This window comes from Gymnodraco acuticeps, unplaced genomic scaffold (assembly GCF_902827175.1).
Source record: "Gymnodraco acuticeps unplaced genomic scaffold, fGymAcu1.1, whole genome shotgun sequence".
In the NCBI taxonomy this organism is placed as follows: Eukaryota; Metazoa; Chordata; class Actinopteri; order Perciformes; family Bathydraconidae; genus Gymnodraco; species Gymnodraco acuticeps.
The window spans coordinates 125051-151395 of record NW_022989924.1 but is presented as its reverse complement, the minus strand read 5'-3'; the positions used below and the strand labels follow the sequence as shown (position 1 = coordinate 151395).

The 26345-nt window shown below is 40.4% G+C and overlaps 1 protein-coding gene across 2 annotated transcripts in view; it reads right to left on the bottom strand.

The window, feature by feature from the left end:
* zgc:158328 (uncharacterized protein LOC567225 homolog) overlaps positions 1-26345 on the bottom strand; it is an 80452-nt gene that overhangs the window by 52230 nt on the left and 1877 nt on the right. For both annotated transcript variants that reach the window (XM_034209897.1, XM_034209898.1), the window contains exons 3-6: positions 25625-25759; positions 25043-25152; positions 24519-24623; positions 843-965 (exon numbers count right to left, since the gene is read on the bottom strand). In XM_034209897.1, the coding sequence (XP_034065788.1) occupies positions 843-965; positions 24519-24623; positions 25043-25152; positions 25625-25759 (473 nt within the window). The remainder of the gene's footprint in view (positions 1-842; positions 966-24518; positions 24624-25042; positions 25153-25624; positions 25760-26345) is intronic.

The following is a 26345-nucleotide window of genomic DNA, read 5'->3' as shown; positions in this document are numbered from 1 at the left end:
TGAACAAGTGCCCTGACCTTTAACCTTTAGGACAGGATGTTGACACTCCGTAATGATTTAAAGTCCGAAAGCTGACCAGGGGAGAAGGCAAACGGAAGTAACATCAGCAGCTGTGTGTGGTCGTATTGATGGGGAAAGAGAGCCAGTTTAAGAGGAAATATACCTGTTGTTATTATAACCCTTTAAATAGGCAAAACTATTTGGGAAAATTAATGAATTGCTATTTTTGTATGTATCCCTACTAAAATGATAAATAAAGTTGTTGTTTTTCGTTAAAATGTGACCTTTTTTCCCACTTACGCAATCACATTTGATATATTATTGAACCCATGTTACATTTAACTTTCACCCCTTTTACACCTGTATCAGATCCATGTTACACCCATATTAAACCCATGTTCCATCAAAATTACACCCATTTATACACCCATATTGCACTGTTATAACACCCATTTTACGCCACTCATAGTACATCCATATTACACTTATATTACACCCTTGTTCAAATGTATCACCCCATAGTTCACCCATGGATTAAACAGATATTTTAATAATCTTTATAAAAATGTTTGATTTGTATAAATGTTTAAAATGGCGTCCCCTCACCTCTTGACTCTTTAATTGTTCACATGAAGAAAATCCAATATGTTTCAACATTCTCTTCACTGAGCTCAGATTAGCCATCTTCCTATAACAGTCTGTCTGTGTTTGTAGACATCCTCTACTTCCAGGTTCAAGGTTCAAGGCTTCAAGGTTCAAGGCTTTTATTGGTCACACGTGCATACTGTAGCTACAGTGTAGTTATGACGATGAAAATCTTAGGTCACAGATGTGCGTCTTACCGTGACACGCTCTGCCGTCCGGCCCCAGTCGGCTGCCTTCAGGACACTTGCAGTAGTAGCTGCCGATGGTGTTGCAGCAGAATCCCTCACAGCCGCCTTCATCCCGCTCACATTCATTAACGTCTGAAAGATTAAAATCGCAGATTTATTATTTAACAAAACAGAAATACTTCCTGTCCCTTTTTAGCTAACCTGAGAGATACAGCAGCTGTATCTTCCTACATGCTCAGCGACTTCATTCATACAACTGAGATTGAGGATTCTCTCTCCACTCTGCAGACTCTTCTACCTTAAAACTTCATCATATCAGCTCCAAAAGGACTCTTAACCTCACTCATGGATTTCCCATTTCCTCCCATGTTCTGAGCGTAAAACTTTTTCCAGGTTTGTTCCTTGTTCACACTTGTAGACACTTTTTCAACTGCTGCTATTTTCACAGTATGTTTTCCACGAGGCTGCAAAATGGCTAATCCCTTTTGCAGATACAGTGTTGGATGGTTGATTGAGCAAAAAAAGCAGATGGTGACAGAGAGAGACATGGATTGGCTTCCCTGGACCCCCCCCCTGTCAAAGAAGAAGACCAAGGTAACAGAGTGGAAAGGGGATCTGTTATCATTCTTAGTAGCTTAGCAATTTGTAATAGTTTGTTTATCTTTGAATAACAGGACATGTCAGAAGCTTGGAGAGACATTTAGGAAAAGACAAGAGGCAGCTGGAAGAAGAGAGTACAGTAACAAGACATATCAAGGCCTGCCTTTATATTAATGACAACAGATTGTTACTCTGTTAAAGGGGCCATATTTCAGGTTCATATCAGTATGTAGTGTCTCTACTGGGACATGTCTCCATGCTTTAATGTTCAAAAAGCTCTTTATTTCTCTCATACTGCCTGTGCTGCAGCACCTCTTTTCACCCTCTGTCTGAAACCAGAGCCCAGTCTGCTCTGATTGGTTAGCTGGCCGGCTCTGTTGTGATTGGTCAATCGCTTAGAGATGTCCCGCCCCTTAGCCTATCACGTACAATGTGTTGGAAAAGCTAGCCAAAAGAGCGCTAGCCAATAGAAGTGCGAGCGTAGTGATGTCATTATGTTACAGAAGTAAACAAATGAGTCCAATGGAGGCTTGAGAGAACATTTACATTACAAAAAACCTACAGAATAACACACTACAGGAAAGGGAAAACTGCAAAAGGCACAATAGGGCCTCTTTAAATTCCCCCACCAATGTATTTTCTTTCATAAACAAGGAAGTGTGTGTGTGGTTCTTACTAAGCTTTTAAATTATGTTTTTCATATTTGTTTAGACTTCACGTGAAGCAGTATTTATTTCCCATTGTCTCAATCCCCTGGGCAAGTATGAAGGTTAATCTAAAGCACATACAGTGTAATGGACTGCTAACAAGTTAAAGCCAACATACTGTAGATGAGCTCCGAAGTGCCTCTGGTTAAACACCTGGAAACAATTCATGTGTTACGTCTCCTCAGAGGAGAATTGCCAGTATTCTCATTTTGGTCCATTCAGGGGATGTCAGATTTGTCTACACTGTATTTTATCTGCAGGAAGACACTTGGGTAGAATGGATATCTTAGCCAGTATTATAAACAGACATGGGTATGATAAACAGACCCTATTGCTCACACAAAATGCATCCGCCTCCATGTGTAAACTTGTACGAAAACACAGACGTCCCATAGTTCAACATTGTCTCCAGCTGACCATGTGAGAAACATTATCGATTCTCTATTCCCATCGTTTCATTTCACGAGATGCAAAGCACGAGTGGTGCTGTTTTATGAAAAGCACATGTTTTTTCAGTAAATCTCCCCTGTGGAGAAGATTAGATATTAACACATTTCTTACAAAAGGGGAAACGAACAACCTGAGATTGTCACGATCTGTCTTTATGGTGTTTTGTCTTGTCTAGATCTGTTTTTGGTTTTCTGTCTGCGTTGTGTCTTGTTTAAATCTGTCTGTGGTTCCCTGTCGTTAGTTTCCCTGGTGTGTCTAATTTACCCGATTGTGTTCACCTGGTGTCCCCGTGTTTTCTCCTCCCTCCTCACCTGACTCAATAATAAAGGAGTTTTTTTCAGTTTATATCTGCATTTGGGTCCTGCTTCCAACATACACCATAACATTACTCCTTTATTTCAAGGCTAGGATATAACAAAGACAAACCAGAACACTCACCGACGAACTAGTCATGACACAAGACCAACCGACAAAGACAGACAGAAAAACCAGAACTTAAATACACACAAGAATAATCATACAAACAAGACACAGGTGAGGAGGGAGGAGAAAACACAGGGACACCAGGTGAACACAATCGGGTAAAAGACACACCAGGGAAACTAACGACAGGGAACCACAGACAGATTTAAACAAGACACAACGCAGACAGAAAACCAAAAACAGATCTAGACAAGACAAAACACCATAAAGACAGATCGTGACAGAGATTGAAATAAAAAAAGCTCACAGAACAAATGTCTCTTTTATGGTTGTTATTAAAGTGTATTAGTCGTTTGTTTCCGGATCTACCGTCCATATCGACGAACACAGTCTACAGCAGGTTATGCAGCAGCAATGTTAGTGAGAAGGACGGCAAAGAAGCACCATTAACTGCAACAATGGTGGCTGTAGTTTAATATTTAAATAGAATTGTTGGTAAAAGTGCCCTGAAAATAATCTGTAGATTCCTGCAGGACCTCAGAAACTAAGGATGGGTCGCCATTTGTGTTTAACCGGCCACACCCACACTTGGTTTCTAAGGGCAGGCAGATTTATCTGGCTCATCTGTGGAGGCACACTTTGTTTCGGGAATTAAGATCATATATTTGCCCGATTATTTTTACTTAGGTTCAGCTTTCCTTGTAACAAACTAGTTCGTCCACCTAATTTGTTATATTTAAAAGTATTCAATAGGATTTAAATGCAAAAACACTTTTTAATACAATTTTTTTCCTCAGCAACGGATAATAAAATAACAGGATGACATTGCTTCATCTCCCTGCCAGTGCCTTGGTCTTTTCTCACACAGTAGTCCATCGTTCAGCATGTTTACGATCGCTCGCTGTGCGTCTAAGTAAACTTCTGTCTAACCCTTAAAGATGTGCACACACACACACACACACACACACACACACACACGCACACACACACACAGTTGCACACAGAGAAACACCCCCTTCCTTTACTCTTAGGGATGTGACATGGCCCCTTAACCTCAGGACTCTCCCCCTCACACACCCCCACTTTGATCCAACAGCTCCTGAGAGTCTTAATGAGCTCTGCATATCAGCTCAGGGTCATTTACAATCATCATCATCATCTTCATCATCGTCAACATGCCGAGCACAGATTCATTCAGGCCCTCTCAGAGCATTGAGGGAGTTTATAGGTTTATATGTAACATTACAAAGACAGAAAGTCACATGCATCTCAAAGGGCAGGGATGGGAGGGTAACTTTAAAATGTATACTGTTACAATTACTAGTTACCTGTACAAAATATAATCAGTAACCTAACCTGAGGATCAGTATATAAAAAGAAAGTATTCTGATTACTTTTTTTTACCCTTTGATTATCTCAAGATCAAATGCAATGCAAATTAAGACAAGAAAAATTGAATATCAAGAAGATGTTTTTTACTGAAGTGTTTAATGCAAGACAACAGAACAATGGGACCTTCGAAAAGAAGAAACCAAGATATCTAGGATCAAAGCTGTGTCCTCTAACAAAGTAGTAGCTACTAACCAAAGTTGTAAATAGTAAAGAACCATCCTTGCTTACAAAATGTGCGTAAAGTGTAAAATAGCATGAAAACACTTGAGTAAATCTTCCTATAAATCCACCACTGGTAGTCTACAATGTGGTGACCAAACTGCACTGCAATCATTTTGTCAGTTTCCTAAATAAAACCCTTGCTTTAAATGTAGCCTCAAATAAAACTTGTTAGCCAAACCTCAAAGAAAAACAGTTTCCTCGTATCGATTTCCAAATGTTGCTATTTTTGACTTTGTGGCTTGGCTTGTCACGAAAGTCATCACTCACACTCTGGCCAAACGTGACGGTCATCAAGTGAGGAAGAATGTATAAAAGTGCTTTAACATGTTGATGAGAGCAGCAGCAGTGCAAAGACTCTTGGACCAAACCTTTAGGAAAAGATGTATCGTTTCAGAGACTCAGGGAATTGAGATGAAGAGGGATTTCAATATAAGGGGACTTGAACCGGCGACCCTACGGCTCACAGTCCAAGCCACTACTGACTGAGCCACTGCCAGAGGAGGAAGGTGCAAGCGATGAAAACTTTGAAACGATTCAGTCACAGACGCTCTGTTTCACACCCTATGAACACTTAGTTTAAAATGAATGTTTCCTGAGTTTCAAATCACAGCTTTAAACTAATGTATACATTGTTCAACAATTGTTGTTTTTAGTTGTTTGGTAACAGTGCTGTCCTGCTAGTAATCCCCAAATTGCAGATAGAACAGTAATCTGATAACATGTGTTTCATGTAACTGTTTGTTTAGTAGCTTTTGCTCTTGACAAAAGCTACTCTTCCTGGGGACCGACACTTAAAACAATACAACAACATTCAAGACATAAATCCAGGGGCCTGTACTACGAAGCCGGTTCAACCTAACCTCGATATGTTTGAGTTAGCCGGTTGGCCTAATCCAAAACATACGCGCTCTCGCTAAACGGTACTACGACGCGGGTTATCAAGTGGATCGCTCAAGCCAGCCGTGCCCTATCTAGTTAGGTGCGCGTTCACATGAAAGGGGTGGTATCTGGAGCATTCGACCAATCACAAACATGGACAAGCGTACTGACAGCGCAGCGTCATACTTCCTGAATGAAAAGTCAACTTTAATACTAGTCAAAAATGAAGAAGTTAAACTTTAAACATCCATGACTTAAACACTTGATCCAGGATCAAAGCCACAGAGCTGCACCTGCAAGGTGAATACAGCTGGTAAAAGAAAAAGTGTTTGAATGCGGACATTAACAGGTTTATGATATCACTGCCCCGTCTAAGACACGATCTGACTTTCATTACATTTGTCTCGAGTGTTTCGTCAACTTAATGTGTTGCTTAAAATAATACTTCTGCATACAGTATGTGACACTGTGAGTGTTGCACGGCCAGATACGGCTCAGCTGACTCAGATAAGGAAATATATGATACATTATGAAGTGATATGCCGCGGACTGTACTTAATGTTACTCTGATCCGGTTACTTATGTTGTGGCAGATATTTAAGTAAGCTTTCTTAACGCTAATGTTATAATAGTCAGATTGCTCTGAAGATGGAGGTGATATTCTATTAATGTTCACGTTCACACAGTCAGTGATTTTTGCCGGCCGTCTTTCCTGCGACGGCAGCTTTTCTGTATTTCCTTTCTCCTGTAATATGACTTGATCGCTTTAAACTCCGCACACTGAGCTCTGATTGGTCAGCAGGCCGTGCTTTCACTGAGTTGATCTCTTAGCCTGCAACCTAACCTGGTCCGGAGCAGGTTAGCCGCTAAGCATAAGTTACCATGGAGATCTAGCCAGCTAAAAAGAGAACCAGCGTCATAGGACCGGAAAGCAGGAGTTTTCCCTGAAGTTAGCCGGCTAAGCGAAAATCCTGCTTCGTAGTATACCCCCCAGGTCTTGGCTGCTGTAAGGGCATCCAGTTTTCTTTGTTTGCTTCCTGATATTCATAATTGCATATAATCCCTTATTCCCCAAGCCTGCAACAGAACACAAAAAGTGTGTTTCAGAGGGTTAAAAGATGGGTGAAGAAGAGATACATGTGTTTCCAAAATGTATAGAAGAATATCTCTGGGTTGAGGTAAGTGTGTCATCTCTCCCGTCAGTTACATGAAGATTGATCATCCAGATTTATAGGTTAGAGGTTCAGAGGCCACACGAGGGAGTCAGCACTGGTGAACATCGAGGAGAAGGCAGCAGGTGTCTGGCTATCAGGGGACTTGGATCCAAAAGGAGGTTCACGCTGCTTTATGACATCTTTGATAAACTATGAGTGGCTTATTTAAACCATAAGTGCTGGTTGACAAGGTGTTGTTTTTTGGGGTTTCCATGATATGTTCTGAAACATGTATTCTTAAAAGGAAGAGGTGAATGAGAGAGCAGTTTCCTTGAGCATCTTTTCTAAATAAATGAAGATACATTTGTGTTGGACGCATTAAGAAAAGGCCCAACTCTTGGAGGATAAAAGCTGTAGTTGGCGTAAAGAAGTGGAATTCTTTGCCGAATGATTTAAAGGTCCCATGTCATGGCCATTTCTACTGATCATTGAGGTCTTGTGTATTCACTCTCTGTCCTAAACGGCTTGTTGGAGCTCCTGCCCCCCCCCCTCCCTCTGAGCCCAGAGGCCGTCTGCGAGGCAGCGAGACACAGCGGAACCTAGCCCGAAACCAGCCCGAGCACACACACACACACCCACAGCCTCACAGTGTCCGCTCCTCGCAGCAGCGAGCCTCGGGGCAGAACAGACAGGTCTTCTCTGTGTTAGAGTTTTACTCGCTACAGGGTGTACTTTGAGGGTTTGTGACTCTGCAGACCGTTTATATGCAGAAAAACCTTCATAACAACAAGGGGGCGGGTAATAACTGGAAAAGCATGACATGGGAACCTTTAAAGGGCTGTAAGAAAATTGTTATGTTTAAAAAATGGGTACCACTGTCACCGGTTGCTTGCCAAATAGTGAGCCCACATTTATCTGTACTGCTAAGCCTTATATTGGCTACCTAGCTTACTTCGTCTCCTTCATCAGCATCCTTGGTATCTGTTGCTCACTGGGTTGATTCTCACTAGTAGCCAATATAAGGCTTAGTCATTTTGCCAAATAGTGAGCTTGTGTTGATGGATGAAAACTATGTTAGAACTGGTTTATAAATGGTTCCTTTATGAATCATTTATAAGGGTAGTCTTATTATAAAGTGGTACCAAAAAATGTATAAAGAAAGCGTAATTAGACAGTATGAAGTTGACTTTTGATTGTGTTCTGATTTTATGTTTCAGTATTTGTAAGCAACTGTGACTGAAAGAATATTGCTTTTATTTAACTTTGTTATGGTTATTTCATTTTTAGGGTTAGGGTTTAACCAGTATAAGGGAACATGTTTTGTAAATTGTACATGTTTTAAAATAACTGCCATGTGTGGAATAAATAAATAAAAGCTCCTATATTGACATTGGCCAGAGACTTATCGAAATAATTGCATGCATGCAGTTTGTTTGCGTGCGGGAGGCCTGTGTAAAACATCCAAATATACAGCAGCTGAACCGAGGAAGAAATGTTCTTCTTGACGCCAACATGTACCAAAAGTAACACTGTTCAGATGCAAAAAGGATGTGTTTCCATGAACGCAGCCCCTCCACTGTGGGTCACATTGTGTTTGTGTTGTGAGAGACAGCAGGGGGGTGTTTACAGGTACATGTGTAATGAGATATACTCAGTTAATAAAGCAATAAAGCACTCAGGGATGTGGTTCACAGTGAGCATCTGAGAGGTGTTGTTCTGCACGAGGGGAAGGTTTATCACGGGGCACATCTGGAACTTTTTAGGATTTATTCTATTTAGGGTTGGGGAGTAATTTATTACATATAACCGGATTACGTGATGAGGATACAAGTGTGAATCTGATTTATGGTTTTCACTTTATTTGGTTCATTTGTACTTTTTTAAATTCAGTAGGTGAACCTATAAGTTCATAAAATAGTGTGTGAGCTTAACTGTGTGTATGAAACTAAACCGGAGCATTTTCTGTCAGCTCAGATTTTATTTCTGTTTTTTTAAACTGTAGTGTGTGTTCATGTGTTTCATTGTTGTGTATAGGCTACTGCCTGAATATGCTGAATGGAAGGCAGGTTTTCCTATCAATAAAATCTCTGAGCAGAGGACACATGTTTGATCCTTAATATCTTGGTTTCTTCTTTCGTAAGGTTACATGTCAAATAATACATTAAAGTCAAAAACGTATTGAGGTTACTTTTCTATTGTATTAATTTGCATTGCATTTATGATAGGAATATCAATAATAATTCAATAATAGTCAATAGCATCTATACGGCATACCATCCAACCTCCTCAATAAACTCCAACATATCCAGAACTCTGCTGCCCCTCCTCACCCACACCCGCTCCTGAGACCACATCACTCCCGTCCTCCAGAACCTCCACTGGCTCCCCGTCAGTCAAAGAATCGACTTCAAAGTCCGACTCATAACGCACAAAGCCCTCAACAACCAGCCCCCCCCTACCTCACAGACCTGCTGCACCACCACACCCCTTCCCGCTGCCTCCGCTCATCAGAAGCCAACCTCCTATCCATCCCCACCCGCATCAATCACCGGACCTGGGGGGACAGAGCCTTCTCCGTCGCTGCCCCCTCCCTCTGGAACTCACTCCCACAACCCATCAGAGACTGCACTGACCTCACCACCTTCAAAACACTCACAAAAACTCACCTCTTCAATCTGGCTTTTAATGTGTGATTGTTTCTGTGTATTATTTGACTTTAACTTTAACTATATATTTATTTGTTGTTCCTTTCTTTTCTTTTCACTATATCTGTAAAGCGTCTTTGAGCACCTGTAAAAGCGCTAACTAAATAAATATATTATTATTATAAATGCCATTAATAACTGTGTAATATATACCTGACTGCTAAATCCTTAGAACTGTTACAAGGTGTGTATTTTGCAAATTGTGTAACTTGCTGCTGTTAAATACCAACCACCTATGTGCAATATGTGCTAGATGTGCAATATATATATATAGATGCCGTTAATAACTGTGTAATATATACCTGGCTGCTAAATCCTAAGAACTGTTACAGGATGTGTATTTTTTTAAATGATGTAACTTTTTTTTTTTTATTATATTTTTAATTATATCATAACTTAGTACTTTTTTAATGCATGCCACATATTTAATATATTTAAGCTGTCTGTGGCTCTTTTTCCTGCTGTACTACGCAAATATCCCCTCCGTGGGACTAATAAAGGGATTCTGATTCTGATTCTGTAAAAGCGCTAACAAAATGTATTTATTATATTATTATTATTTAATATTGAGACAATTCTCTGTATTCTGCATTTTGTATATTTTGTAAGTAATTGCTGTTGACTAATCTTTCTTTTTCTTATGTACTTTTAGTTTTGTTTTTTTTAAGAAAAAATGTTGTGCTTTTGGTCATACATGTTGTGTATTAATCTCAATAAAAATTGCGTCACAAAAAAATAGACAATTCAAAGCAATCAGGTTACATGGGGGTGAAAATGGTTTCCTCTCTGATTACAGAGGGAGCAGACTTGTGTTCTCTGCAGAGAAGCATCGACCGCCGTGTCCCGATCCCTGCTTCTCTCATTAGGTGTTATTGTCATTACCTGTCAGTACAGTACCTCCCCTGGCCAATTTCTCTAAGGACCAACGCTCTTCCTTCCTCTAAAAATAAAAAAATTGAAGTACTTGGACATTAAATAAATCAACAAATCCTCCATTTCCCCTCATGTTAAAAACATTAGGCGAAGAGAGTGCAGATCAATAACTGAGTCAGCAGGCCTCCACTGTGTCTCTATGTGGAAGTGTTGGATCTCAGACCTCAGTGGTTGGAAATGTTCCTCAAACCTGAAGGGATTTACTGTTTCTTCCTAAGTAGATGGAAATTGAGTCTCTGGCAGGAAACATTAATATTTTCTACATCTTTTCCCACATCACTTTTGTGACGAATGGACTTAGAAAATAGGAATGCAACTTGTGAAACAGCTCATATTGTATGTCCGAGAAGAATGTCCGCATTGCTCATCTCAAAACCTCTCAACTGCTTTTATAGTCAACTAAAACTGGCAAAATGACCAGCAGTGAAAGATATTTTATATTGCAACATCCATCATTTTAATAAACCACAGGGGGGCAAATGAGAACTGCCATAACAGGAAACAGTGTGCAGCTTTTTTGAACATTTGAAGGAGCGCTGCAGCAGAGCCAGCTCATAAAGCTGTAAAATCACTGAGGTTTGGCCATGAGATGTAATATTTAATGATGACATGTTCCACCTGATGGTTTGATGGGCTCACTCCCATCTCCCAATTCCTTTCCATTAGTTCCTTTAATTCTTCTTTGGCCTTAATCGGAGCCACTCGTTTTTCTAATCTGCAGGATGGAAATGTAGGGGGGGGAATATGTAAAACTCGTTATGATTATTTATTATTCACTGGCTCTGTTGAACTGCGTTGCTGCAGCCGACTTGCTGTGTGGATTTACTAAGAGATGATCAACTGTCGAGCACACACAAGGTTTTGTCATGTATGTTAGATTTGGATCTAATTATGAAATCAACCACAAGTCAAAGTACCTTATCTAATGTTAAAGGGACATATTTTGCCTGGGTTCATGTTTGTATTTTGTGTCTCTACTGTGACATGTCTCCATGCTTTACGGCCCGTCCACACGGCGGCGTGCGTTGAAGCTTCAACGTTCTGCCCATTCACTTTGAATGGGGTGACGTCACGCTTTGCCAAACTGCATTGTGGGAGCGTCGCTTCGCTTTGCTCGCCTTGCTCGCTTCAAAAGTTGAGCACTGTTCAACTTTTGAAGCTTCGACGGAAGCGTCAGCCAATCAACTCATATGCCAGTACAAGCTCTAGCCAATCAAACTGCGTGCTTGTGTGTGATTGGTTGTTGGTCGAGCTTCAGACACGCACGCCGGCAAGCTTCAACGCACGCCGCCGTGTGGACGCAGCGTTATTGTTCAGAAAGCTCTTTATTGTTCTCATACTAACTGTGCTGCAGCACTTCTTTTCACCCTCTGTCTGAAACCAGAGCCCAGTCTGCTCTGATTGGTTAGCTGGCCGGCTCTGTTGTGATTGGTCAACCGCTAAGCGATGTCCCGCCCCTTAGCCTATCACATACAATATCTTACAAAGCCTTAACCAACAATAAGAGGATCAAATATAAGACCTAAACCCAAAAAATGATTGATAATTTCCAATTCAATTTATCTTGGGACGGTTGTTGGAAATGGAAATGAGGAAATGAGCTGCTATTTCTTGAGGATTTTAGCAGAGGAAAAATAGATCCATCATGTGCTCTTAGAGGAAAACAGAAGATCCTGTGAACTAGAGCAAAGGTCAAAGGTTGTTCATAGACAGCTGAGGAGTTTTAAGGAACCTGTCACAAAGAGGAAAGAGAGCCTCAATCAGCTCAGCAGTAAAAAGAGATACGACAAAAGTGTGATTGTTTTCAAGATGTTGCCGTGAATGAAATGGAGAAAGGGATATAATCAATCATGGCTTTCAACTCTGGGAGGAAGAATACCGTCTGCCATTAAGTCTTCACTCAAGCACTCAATAATGGAGTGAAGAAACATAGAGCTAGTGTTTGAATCACAAGGAGGGGTGAGTTTACTGGCATTGTTAAAACACTGCAGACTATATCTGAAGAACCAGGAATCTTGTACATGTTGGTACGATGATGGTTGCACCACACTCCAGCTTTAAATCTAACTTCTTGTGCTTTATCTCCAAGCCTCAGACAATATCTACATCTGGAAAGGTCATCCTGTTGCTTCACCAGTCACTTGGATGAAACATGGCCGTTGATTTAACTGACTTATATTCAGCATGTACGGGACTTCATGGAATTTCATGACAAAATAAATGAAGGCTGACATTTGTGCCTAGCAATGCTTCTCCAAAAAACACACAAAATAATCACATTAAGTCAATTTTCTTCAACACGTGTCAAAAAGTCTATTATTTAGCTATCCTACTTAATGGTAGGGTAGGTAAGAATGGAGAAACCAGCTCGAGTGCGCTAGAATTTGAAAGTACGCAGCCGAAAATAAATCTGCCCCTTCCTTCAGACTTCCTTACAGAGCCCCTCCTCCAACACACACGAACGCGCACATGACCAATGAGGGCACGAGATAAGTTTGTGCACAGAGGAAGGCTGACAGGCAGGTAGGCCATCCAGTTATTTTAGTCCGGCTTTTCACAGCGCCACGGCTTCCACAGATGACATTTTTTGATGTATTTATTGCTATCGGGATGTTAAGAGCATTCCATGGAATATAACAAGTGTTTCTGAAGTGAATTACCTACCCCACCTTTAATCACTATTCACAGTAGCCTTCACTAAAGTGAGGGGATTGATCCTCACCAGTGACCTTTTTACAACCGTTTCTCCATCAAGGAGGTGATGTTGTTACGCTTGTCTTTCTGCAGGATTATGGAAATGCTCCTTGACAGATTTGTATGAAACTTGGTGGAAGGGTGGAGCATAACATTTAGGAGCCAGTCCAAGTCAAGGGTGGACACACTTTTGTTTACATTGGGAGAAGGAAGCTCAGAAACTACATTCATTTGGTCTCAGAATGATCAGACAAATTACTTCCCAACTAGTGAATTTAAGTCAACGCCCTTCAGTAGGAACAGCAGCTCACAACGTTGCCGAAAACGTATCTACGGTATTTCCTTTTTGTGTAATACAAATATTACATTACATGTCACTACTGTGGGCAACCTCCGCAGGAGCAACTTGGGGTGAAGTGTCTTTCCCAGGGACACAACGACATGCTGACTGCAGTGGGGTTTGAACCTGTGACCTCCTGATCCGAACACCAACGCACAACCCACTGCACCACACGCCTCAAAACCAGGTTAGAAACACTCTGCACAATAGTCCCAACACATCTTGTTTGTAGCGTTCATGTTGTCCAAATCACAACCTACAGTAAAGTTCATGAACGCACCAAAGTTGGAAGAAAGTCTCCCAAATTAGGAAAAGTGGTAATCCAATGAGCATGTGACGCCTTGGCTGCTCTCTGAATGCCACGCTAGTTCTCCTAATGCTAGAGCTAGATGTGCATTGCTAACACAAGTTCAAGGAGCATCCTTGGCTCTGGGAGTGCTCCAGTGCTACTGTAGGAATCTCACAGTGAGCTTTGGGAACACATGGTCAATCACACAGTCCGTTAACCTGGTAAACAATGGTGCCTTGATGCATTTGGAGAGACGAGGGTGTGCTTGTTTAGTGTGTGAGAACTTCCCAGCCATATGGCAGCCATTAGGCTCTAATGAGCTTCTTCCTCTGTTAGCTATGCTAAGCATGTAGCATTTTGCATTGCCCAGTCTGCTGTCCTCTTGCCAGGCATGATGCTTCCAAGCCTGTCCTGGCATGTGAAAGCTACTTCAACACACTTAACAGCAGACTTGATGAATGAGAACAGGAAGGTGAGATACACAGTATTAGAATAACATTACCTACCAGTGTTGGTTGCACGTTAAAAGGCTCAGCGCTAAACAAGGTCGAAGTTGAAATAATTCGAACTTTGAGCACAGCGCTCGGCAACAAATTCAAGATTTTTACAACAGGCAGCTTGAGTCACACAAAATGTCTACTGTTCAAATGCTTTGTTATCTGCAGAATTATAATAAATCCTCCATGTGATGGATGTACTTCCTTTCACCGCACCTCGAAGTTTCGCATCCTGTAAAAAGGAATAGAAAAAACACTAAAAGTGGAACAGCTGTAGATGACATTGCATGTGGAAAAAAAGGAAAGGCTTGTTTCTCCCTGCAGCTTCAGTTGAACACTTAGCCACCTGGCTTTTACATCTGTCATTAGAAAAAATTGAAAAATCTGTCTACCTATTCAGTATGGCAATTTATCTTCAAGACGCAGACAAAAAATGTAGGACTTTGTAGCTTTAGTGGCTTTTAATTTCTCAGGTGTGCATTACTAACTAAACATTGAAATGTGGGCTGTAGTTGGGGCTTGTTTCTATTACTGGAATACCAGCATTTCACTTTCAACAGCTGACCATTTCCATAATTCATTGACTTGTTTCTGCTCATGTTCAGTGGTAGGTGTCCAAAGAAAATGTTTAAGGTGAAAAGTACTGATGATTCAATGACTGAGTTCACATTACACCAGTCCAGCCAACTTTAAAGAGATGTGTTCATCTCTAAAGGCTTACATTGTTAATATAGTTTGCACTTACGCTTTTCAGTAACCTAATAAACTGTACAGAGAGCTTCTGGCCAAAGCAAAGACCAACCTGTCAGAGGTAATCATGAGGTCTAGACTGCAGTTCTTCATGAAAATGAAGACCATCAAGACATCCTCACCTCAACAAATTCAGCACCACATGCAGCAGCCATACTAAAAGAGGCCCTATGTAGTGTTAAAGCATGGAAACACGTCACAGTAGAGGCACTAAATACAAATTTGAACCTGAACATTGGCATCATATGTCCTCTTATAATCATTTTGGTTAAAGAATCATTTGAAACGAGACCAAAACTAACAAAAACACCACCATCGTTACAGCCAGATGGTTCCTATCATATTCAAAACACAGTTTTCTGCACGCTTTTGACACCATCCAAGATCTGTTAAATCACAAGGACCCAGTGATCTGAATTGAACATACAATAAAGCGGGGTTCATAAATGTTATTTCAAATGAGAATATGTCCTCACCTCATTTGCTGACAAAGATTTAGCATTTTATTGTAAGAGTCCTATAAATGTAGCCTTTTGTGTTACAGAAGGAGAAATACAGAGGACCGGGAGCTCTACAGTGAAACGAGCTGCATGGAAAAAGTCAGAGAGGACAAACTCTACGCATGGTATGATAGTTATCATTCCAGATCTGCGAAAGACATCACTGTTCCCTGAAGTTGTGAGAACAACCGCAGAAGTAACGAAGACATCATCCTGTTTTTCAGATCATGAATCAGGTTTAACACCATGATTATCCCCAACATGGATCTATGTCTAAATGTATTTATTATGTGTGTTATAACCACATCTCAGAATTTGACTTGACGGCATCTTTGAGCTTGATTACTTCCAGAAATCAGAAAGAAAATATGGTTTCTTCCCGTTTTGAGTTCTTTTACAGGCTCTCTAAGGTTCAGTGCACTAGCGGCATACCAGTCAAATGAATACAAGGCACATCTGTTCCTCGGCCCAATAGAGACACATGCAGGGATGTATGATATTACTGAAGACAAGCCGTTTAGGAGAGAGGATCAAAAAAAGGAAGATGTCTCCAGATAATTTATCCAGAGTTTTTCCAAGATGCAAATATATTTAAACCACATTCAAAAGCACATGTCTTAAATTATCCAAAGAATGTCTTAAATTATCCAAAGAATGTCTTAAATTATCCAAAGAATGGAGCAAAAGATAATCCAGGAAACCAACATTTGCTGGACACAATAGCCTTGAAATGGAAAATGCTATTCATCACGTCTGAACAGTTTCAGCAGGAGCAAGATGTAAGACTTTTTAAACCTCTTTTAAAGCCACTTGTCGAGAAAACTATTTTCATGCGCTACTTTTTGATGACCTAGAACTGTTAAATTATGTTTTTTTAATTGTTGTGCAACATCTGCGGAAAAAGAATCCTGAAACTCATAATTTCCCTTGTTTTAAGAAGATAGACTTGAGATATTTTACATTACATTGCATTTAGCCGACGCTTTTATCCAAAGCGACTTACAATAAGTGCATTCGACCAGGAAGACACAACCTTGAAGAAAACAGAATCATATAAGTACATCAGGTTTCATAGAGCCAAACATTTCAAGTGCTACTCAACTGGCTTTAGATAAGCCAGTCCTTTATTAGTATATAAGTGCTTTGTTAGTAATTCTTTGTTAGTAATTCTCTCGCTCGAAGTGGAGTCGAAAGAGATGAGTTTTCAGTCTGCGCCGGAAGATGTGCAGGCTTTCTGCTGTCCTGATGTCAATGGGGTCATATTTATGATAATAAGGCCATATTTTCAGATTAATGTACTCAATGCCTTTCAAGATTTGTTAGGATCCAGGGGGGGTTCTGGTTTTGGCATTCCAGAGCTGTACTCAATGTATAGCATGTTTTTTTCTTCTCAGAGGAACAGGAATAGGAACGCAGACATAACACAAGGGAACATGAGGAGGAATGCCCCGAGGTTTTAAAGCTCTGAGTCAGCATGTTTTCCCTCAATGTCCTCCTGCTCCCTAACTTCACTTACAGCCTGTACAAGGAGACACAAGGCCACCCTGAGTCCTCACCACAGTCTACTATAAACTGAGATACAGTCACTGATGACTGCGGCTGTATTAAAGAGCACATATTATGCTCGTTTTCAGGTTTAAATTTACGATACGATAATACTTCAATGGTCAGATAAAGTCTGACATTTGACTTGCATCACAGCAGCTCCATGTGTAACATCAACATAGACAAATATCAAGACCCCCTTGGGGGGGGGCGCCAGGCCTCAGATGATTTGAGGCCAAATATCATATTTAGACTTTTTTTTTTTACATATAATTGTAACGCAATACATGATTGTCACTAAAAGCCTTGTCTCTACATTACAATAAAATATAAAAAATAATTCATTAATTAGTTTTAAATAAAAATTCAAGTTAGTATTAAAGGCATAAAAAGACAGAAATGTATAATACTTTCTTTAATAGAAATGTTTCTTCTGCCCGTTAAGTGTCCAAACCAGGCTTTTCTGGATAAGCGCATTTTTAAAACACAGTCATTGTCCATGCCGGTTTCAGTTGGATTATTTGTCAGTTGCTCCGATCAGATCGGTCTCCTCCATTTTGTAGATTATTTACGACTTTTGAATCCACATCGGCAAAATCCGGTTTACTTTGAGCATGTGTTTTAAACAGTTTAATCCCTTTGTGAATTGTTTCCACTTGCGCCGTCCTTTAATTTCTTCATACAGCGGGAATCCAAATGAATTAATCCTGAGTCCAATAACCATCAAAGTCACTCCAATAGTGCTCCTTCATTACGCTTTCATCCTCCTTTAACAAAATACTTCACATTCATCCAGTTTGTGACAGAAGTTGTAGCATTTTTGAGACTTTTATACTTTAATTACCGCTGTTGCGTTGCCCCCCCCCCTTTGTGTGTGTGTGTGTGTGTGTGTGTGTGTGTGTGTGTGTGTGTGTGTGTGTGTGTGTGTGTGTGTGTGTGTGTGTGTGTGTGTGTGTGTGTGTGTGTGTGTGTGTGTGTGTGTGTGTGTGTGTGTGTGTGTGGGGCGCAACTTCCAACAGGAGTCATTTGGGGGGGCTCTTGGGAAAAAGGTTGGGAACCCCTGATCTAGGGGTTAATATAACAGCACAATCACTGAGAGAAAACATGCTCAAAGAGCCTTTAGCGTGCATTTGATCTGGAATTCAGCTCTGTATTTACTGTGAGGATTGACTGATGCACAAAGGAGTGCTTCAGTCTGACTTTATTCATATTTGTATTTGTATTTAGTGCCTCTGCTGTGACATGTTTACATGCTTTAATGTTCAAAAGGGTCTTTATTTTTCTCATACTGTGAGATGAATAAAGCCACACAAATCCGCCCAAATGCTAGGAGCTAACAATGAATGCTACTACAACTTTATCACATTGCCACACACACACAGACACAACCATATGTCACTTTAAGGACAAAGACAGTTGTGTTTAATTGAATCACAAAGTAAGCTAAGTCTGTATGGGAGACAGCCCAAGGTCATGAGGATTAAACACTCAAGTTCATATGAAGAAAGATGATTCCCATGTGGGGAATTGTGATTTACATCGCAACTGTAAAGCTTTCTGCAGAGTGCCCTAGGGTGAACACTTGGTAATAACACTGTCCACATCACTTTTATCTAAATATAATTACTTTACCAATACATTTTGTGGTGGGGATGTTGACTGATTGATTTTGTTAATGGGTAAACACTAATGGGAACACAGTATGGGCTCTGGCAGTGTTTAAAGACTGGTTAATGGAGAATAAAATGTGAACAGACTTGGACCGTTACAGAAAACCACGATCAGTGCTGCCTTAATTTTAAGTTACGTTGCTGTCTCCGCAGTTCAAGCTGTTGGTACGCAGTGGAACGATCATTTTTAAATCAATAAAATCAAATCAATTGAAATCAATATTGTGAATGAAGTTATTTATTGTTGGTAGAAGTGGATAATTAACCGTATAATAAACCTCATTATGACCGGCTCGCTGCACATTATCCCTTAAATAGTGTACATATAATGCTGCTTTTGTGTTTCTGCATATATCGGTCAAAGTCAAAAGATTGTTAGGATTATGAAGTAACTTCTAGTGTCTTGTACTTTGTGATCACAACATGAAGCACCCCATTTCCCCCCCATAATTTCTTCTCAATACAAAGCTAAAACCTTACAGAACAACAGGATCCAGCCTCAGGAATAATCACTCTACTGTAAAGTGCTCTGAAAACAGCCAGGCTTCTTTAGTGAGGACCAGATGGTTTCTGTCCTCACACTGTAACGGGTTCGCTTAACTTCATGCAGACCCATGCACCAATTTAACCAAAGCAATGCCGAGTCCAAGGCTTAATAGAGTGAGACAGAGTGGCATTCACAAGCAGGAGTAACTGCAACGATTACAGAGCAGACTCCGGTGTCTCAGCACATGCTTGGGCTGTGTCCAGGCTGTTTAGTACCTCACAGTGTCAACACCACAGCCTTGGTGTCAGCGGCTGACACACATTTCTAAAGACGGTGCCTTCTGTCTCGTATCAGAGATTGGAAGCAGGTGGCCGGCGGCCCCCACAACACACAGTGGGCTCCACCACCACAACTTGGCAGCGATACCAAAGAGAGCAGCGTTCAAGAGGCCGATCCACGATGGGTGTTGAAAAGAAGGGAGCAAAGCACGGATTCTGGCTTCAACTATTACCAGAGCCAGACTGCTCTTTAACATCAGCTCTCAGGGTAAATTCTCCCTCTACTGAAGTCATGGAGTAAGTTGTGTTGAAAAGGCACAAGGCTTTTCAACACAGTTATAGTGAGTGATCATAATGATTGTTCTACTTATAACTTTTGCTGTTAAGGCCAAGCATTCATATTTGTTTAAAAAATAAATACATTATTTCACGTAACTGAGTTGTTGGCCACTAGGGGGCATCCGAAACAAAATTATAAACAAAACAATGAAGTTATACACTTTTACTTGAGCAAACTAGTTATTTACACTTCCAGCGGTTACAAAGCAAATTAAATATTCATTTGGGTTCTTGTTTCCGTCCACCCGGCAAAGGTTATACCATTATTCACTCATATGTTTGGCTCTAGTCTAGTCTAGATTTTTGCATTTTTTCGTGTCACACAGAACGATTTTTAAAAGTAATGTAAATAATAACAAATATGAAGGAAAAAGAGATTTAAAAAAAATACAGATTTCAGTATTCTGACACAGAACGATTTTAGTAGTATGTATGTTTCGTGCCTGCACCAAATAATAACAAATTAGAAGGACGTTTTTTTTTCTAAATACAGATTTCAGTATTCTCAGGTTCTGAGCCATTTATTTTCCTCGCGGATGGCAAAAAAACTCCGACATTATACAATTTAAAATAAAAGGGTTAGGGTTAGGCTTAGGGTAAGATATTGAGTCAGAGTTAGGGTTAGGGTTATGGTTGTTTTTATGAACCACACAGCTTCTGGTCTTCCAAGACCCGACCGGATAAAAAGACGTGGTGCAGGCACGAAACATACTACCAATAGAAATACGTTGCTTTTAAAATCGTTGTGTGACACGAAAGAAATGCAAAAATCGTGTTGGTGAACACGAATCAATAGATTAAATTAATTTTGTGACTATAACACGAAATGCCGTGAGACTGGGTTGCATGAGCAGCTGTTTGCTAGCTATTTTTCTTCTTTGAGTCCAAAGCAGGTTTTTAGAGTTTTCGTTTTTTTCTTTTCCAGGAAAGAAATTGAGTTAAATGGTAAATGGAAAATGTACTGTATAACATAGCACTTTATCCCTCGACAAAATGTTATGTCATAGAAGAAAACGTCAAAATCTCTTGAGCTTGTGTTAACCACAGACTGTATTTCATGCTCCAGACACCACAAACGCGTTCAAAAAAACCTTCACTTCGAGAAGAAGGAACCATAAGTGGGAAATGCTAAATCATTTCAAGGTTTTAAGACTCATTTCTGTACCACTGTACTTCACACACATAAATGCACAAGCATACATTTTACCGAACTATTAGCTCCATAAAACCCCCTTAAATGTTTACACAAAATCATTGAATGCAGTCCAATAAAATCATTATTTTGAATAAATAGACATGCACATGCAGTATCTCAGGCTTCAGTTAAATGCTAATAAACAAACCGAAAGACAGGTTGATTGGCAGAGAGACTATCAGCCAGGCTTGCCAGGAAAAACAGACAGAAAGACAGACCGTAATGCAAAATACTTAAATGCAACAACAGGCATTACATGCTGTGCGCTTATGATAAGAACACATGGTAAAGCAGGAAACATAATACATCTTGAATACATCTTGATAGACATCTTCATGAGCAAACTTCCAATCCAGTTGCCTATAAATGATTACTCCAACATAAATCTACAGAGGTCAGAATTCCTGCCTCTCTACTGAATCTGCGTGTTCTCATCGTACATGATTCACAGACAGGACTGTAATAAGTCTGTCACTGAGGAATGTCAACGCTCACAAAGCAAATCTAATAATACAGAGGACTCCCTGGTTCACTGCGAACACACATATTTCCAGGTTGAGCTACGGTTGCAGTCTCTGTTGGTAATTATGTTATACTGGAATGTACAATGCATGGCTAATATCCACACACACACACACACACACACACACACACACACACACACACACACACACACACGCACAGGTTTCATGATTCTGCTGCTAGTTCTGTCCATCAACTTTTTGGGAATGGCCCATTTTTAGATTTACTGTTTCAGTGATGCGTTACAGTAAATGTTCCTTCCACTTTAAGTATAGCTTAGCATTATCCAAAGTAATAAACCCTTTAAACCTTTTTTAAAATAACATATTATTATGAGTCCTGAGACACATTCTTCTGCTTTCCTGCAGTGTGTTATATGGGGTTTGTGCATGTAAATGGTCTGCAAAGGCTAAAATCTGAAATTTCCCTCCAGAGGTAGTTCCTCTCCCACCCTGCCTGAAACGCCTCCATTGGACTCCTTTTATTTATTTCCATAACATAGTGACATCACTTCGTAAAACCCACGCTTCTATTGGCTAGCACTCCAACACATTGTATGTGATATGCTCATCGCCGGGACATCGCAGAGCTGGCCAGCTAACCAATCAGAGCAGATTGGGCTCTGGTTCTAGACAGAGGGTGAAAAGCTAAGACAAAATCTCTCTGTGTATTGCTGTAATTGTTTTAGCAGTTAATGAGTCAATCTTACACAATATTGTACAAGTGAGGTATCGTTATGCCACTCAGCATAAAAGCATATGTTGCCTTTATACAGTATAACACTGAAACTCAGACAATAGTTTATATAACTGTAGTCACTGTCATTTTTTTAATCTGAACTACACTAATAAGAATTTAATTGCGATTATTTTCTCTCTAAAATACCTTGAAACCCGGATTAGAACAAAGCCTACAACACAGGATTATTAGTTCATGTCCCTGCACTGAACAAAGGTTCAGTGAGTAAACTTTGCTGAACACAGGAGCTTGGCTGACTGTCTCCTTGTATAATGATTTTGGCAGAAGAGTGACGATAAATCAGCCGTGCGGGATGACAGAAGGAAAACCGCTTTACAGAAGGAGACGAGTGAGATGAGTTGAAAGCACAGGATGTACAAGAAACCTAGAGGAATTCTGATTGGATCAAATGTCTATCGGTTTTCTATCTGTCACTCCGATGTGTGAAAACCAAAGAGGCCATGTCAAAACAAACGCACGGGAGAACTGCCTCCAACAAACAACGACACATTCCTGTGAAATGTCTTAGCAAGAGGAAGAGCTGTGTGTGGTGTGGTGTGTGTGTGTGTGTGTGGTGTGTGTGTGTGTGTGTGTGTGTGTGTGTGTGTGTGTGTGTGTGTGTGTGTGTGTGTGTGTGTGTGTGCGTGTGTGTGTGTGTGTGTGTGTGTGTGTGTGTGTGTGTGTGTGTGTGTGTGTGTGTGTGTGTGTACGTGCGTGTGTGCGTGTGCGCGTGCGTGCGTGCGTGTGCGTGCATGTGGGGGGTAGGAAACAAATATGCTCTGGTCACCATTTTGTCTCAGCGGGACTCTTCCAAAACACAAACAACCTCCTGTCCTCCTGTTTGCATGCTGACGCAGACTGCAGGGGATTGGACAGTCGAAAGAACAGACGCTAACTAGACAAGAGGGACCAACAGCTTTTGTACAAGCTCACTGGTCAGTGGTCACACATTCAACATTTGTCTTAGGTCAACTTCCTTTCTACGTGAAAGAAGGGGCAAAATAATATTGCAAATAACAGCATCCTTGCGATTAATGCTCACCTTTTTTTAGACGTTCAAGGCAAAAGTTCCCCTCGGGTGTCCTTTACCGGATTTCATAAGTTTGACCCTATTCAGTCTGTGATTTGACTGTGCCCTAAGCCTGAGGTTATTGCGGTATTACAGTACACCCTGTTTTATAGTCCTCTATTTAGGATTCCCAACACTCAAATGTATATGTATATTGTGTTGGCCATGAGGGTTGTGCAAAAGGGTCAAAAAGTGTATATGTACATGTGCACAAGTCATGTGTTAATATATGTTAATGTTTTTGATCATGTACTATGTAGTATGTATGATTTGTAATTGTTATCTTCTGTGGAACTGCAGTATGGAGACCAGAACAAATTTCCTTTCGGGCACATGAAGTTTATCGCATCATAACACCATTTTTTTCTTCTTATTATGTCGTTTTTGTTCTCAAGTTAGCTTTCAGGTATTTGAATACAATTATGTTGGTTAGAATCTCTGATTATACATATTTAAAGATGAGCGGCCTATAACATTTTTGCAATATATGCTTATTTGCCCTCTGTAGAGCTCAAAGCATTGATACACATTTGATACAGCAAAGCTAGCAGCCAATGAGCATAGCACAGAGACTGGACATTATCCAAAAGCAATAAAATCCACCTTTTAAACATACTATTAATGCGTTATATCTCATTTGTTTATGTCCTTGAACAGTAAACCAGTGGAGACTCCAGGAAGTTACTTCTTGCTCCCAGGCAAGAAACAGTCTAGCTCCTCGTAAAACAGCAAATTGTCATCGAGCTGTGTTAATTGGTTAGCTTTAGAGGTGCTGCTAAGTGGGTTTTGCTACTGTTGGCTGGCTGTTTTCCCCAGTCTTTATGCTAAGATAAGCTAACCTGCTGATTGCTGTGGATTCATATTTATAGACATGAGAATGGTATCGATACTCATCTTACTTCCCTATTCTGAATATGTTTTTTGCATTTAAATGTGTGGGATTTGTCTTTTTTTTAACCATATGAAGCCAGAACTGCACCCCCTCATTAGCATAGCGTTTTATAGAGTGGAGACTCAGCTGGGGTAGCCACAGCACTCCAGACTCCAGCCGCCTTCAAAGGAAAACATTCCTCTTACCCAGAGTGCACTTCTTCTACCTTTAACTACCCAGAGACCCCCCATAGAGCAGACTTGTCCAATCACAGCTACACTACAGGCTTATTCTGCCTCTTCAAACTGAAAGCATAAGGTCTGAACGTGGCCTATTAAAGTTGTAACAACATGTTGTCCTATGAGGGACTAAGTCAGTTCACTGTATGAATACCTGCAAGTGGAGTATGCAGGTTTAAAAACATGAATGAACTCACCATACTGGCATCGCGTCCCTTTGAAGCCCATGGGACACTGACAGATCTTGTCTCCAGTCTCTGCGCACTGGCCTCTATTGAAACATGTATTTGCAGTACACACCCCTGCAGAAACCACAAATCACATGTTACAGGGCTGCAGGTGTATACATGATGTGACATCATGATGGCATCTGGCTGCAGTGTCTTGAGCTCCTCTCAGATGTTGCATTTTAACCTTTTTTTGTTTATGTCCTAAGTTTAGTATGTGTTGTTGTAAATGTTGTTGTTGTTGTTGTATTGTGCATATAACAGTAAAACCTTTGAATCTTTGAAATGTAAACTTGTTTGGGTGTACTTTTAGAAATGTTGAAGATCTAGTCAGGATGGCCACATTCCTGCTTAATTGTTCCAGGTGAATTGTTGTACTAAATATGAAATATACATACTCTATACACACACAAACACACATATATATATACTATATAAAGGTTTGTTGGCATCTTATGTGATGCATATAGCATGTGTATAATGCTTTCACTCACTATGCAGACAGCCCATCTCTTCACCCTCCTGTCTCCAGCCAGGGCAGCACTTATAGACTGTGTGTGTGTCCATGTTGTACACCTGCCTGTACACTGTGTAGTATGCTGTCCTGAGGAGGAGAAATGTATGTTAAAGTCACAATATTACATTATAGGTCCATATATATATGGCCTGAAAATAACGTGAATATTACAACTCACTTTAACATGGTACAGCTCAAACGGATCTCAATAAATTGTAATGTAAACACATTTCAACATATAGGACCATAAGTAGGGTTTTAATAATTAGACCAGTTTGACATATTCCGAGCTGCAATGGTTTCCATTCAGATAAAGCTTTAAAATAAGGATCTCCAATCGCACCGTGCACAAAAAGGGGGAGAAGCTCTCTTTTCCAGCCCTTTATTCCAGCTGAGATTATGAATGGCAAATGACCAGAGAAACTCCAGGTTATATGCAGCCGGTTAATGTGTTAAACAGTCCTTCACGACTTGGCTTTCTGCAGCTGTGCTTATGAATGAGATGTCTTTTCTATGGAATTCAACTGGTACAAAATTGGGAAACTATTTCTGCTCTTACCTTCTCTCATAGCCCATGCACCATCTGTGGCTGTTGCAGCCCTGCTTCCACACTTTCACCATGCGGGTAAAAGCCTGGACACAAGGCTGACGGGCCCCCAACATAGACATCTCCTGGTCAGCACACACATTCGGCCTGAGCATGGAAGAACACACACAAAAACATGAGAGAGAAACAGGGACAGGTGCAGTTAAAACAGTTTTAAGACTTACAATTGAAGAACAATATCATATAGTGTTATGACTTTTAAGAGCAAGCATGTAATTACATTTCATTTTGCTGACGCTTTTTATTTGTTAAGGTACAAGGTGTGTTTTTTCAGTTTGCAACGGAAGATATGTAGACTTTCTGCTGTCCTGTCTGTTTTTCATTGTTGTACTTGAGGTACTTGTATGTTGAGGTGGGCTATATCCCTTCCCTTCCGATGGTGGTCTCAGCCAGCTGATTATGTATTCCAACATACATGAAGTAACACATGTTTTACACATGTTTAGGTGCATGCACATCATACTATGACAGACACATTGTTTGTAAAAGAATTATACAGTTTCCTGTTTGGTGCCATGGGCTTGATTAAAAACAAACATCCAATTAACCTCCAGAGGAAATTAAAACATTTTTCTACAAAATTGTTTGCATGAATGAGTCGGTTATATAAAGTTAGACAGCACAGGGGTAATGTAATGTACAACACTTGTGTGTACAGCAGCTTGTGTGTTGT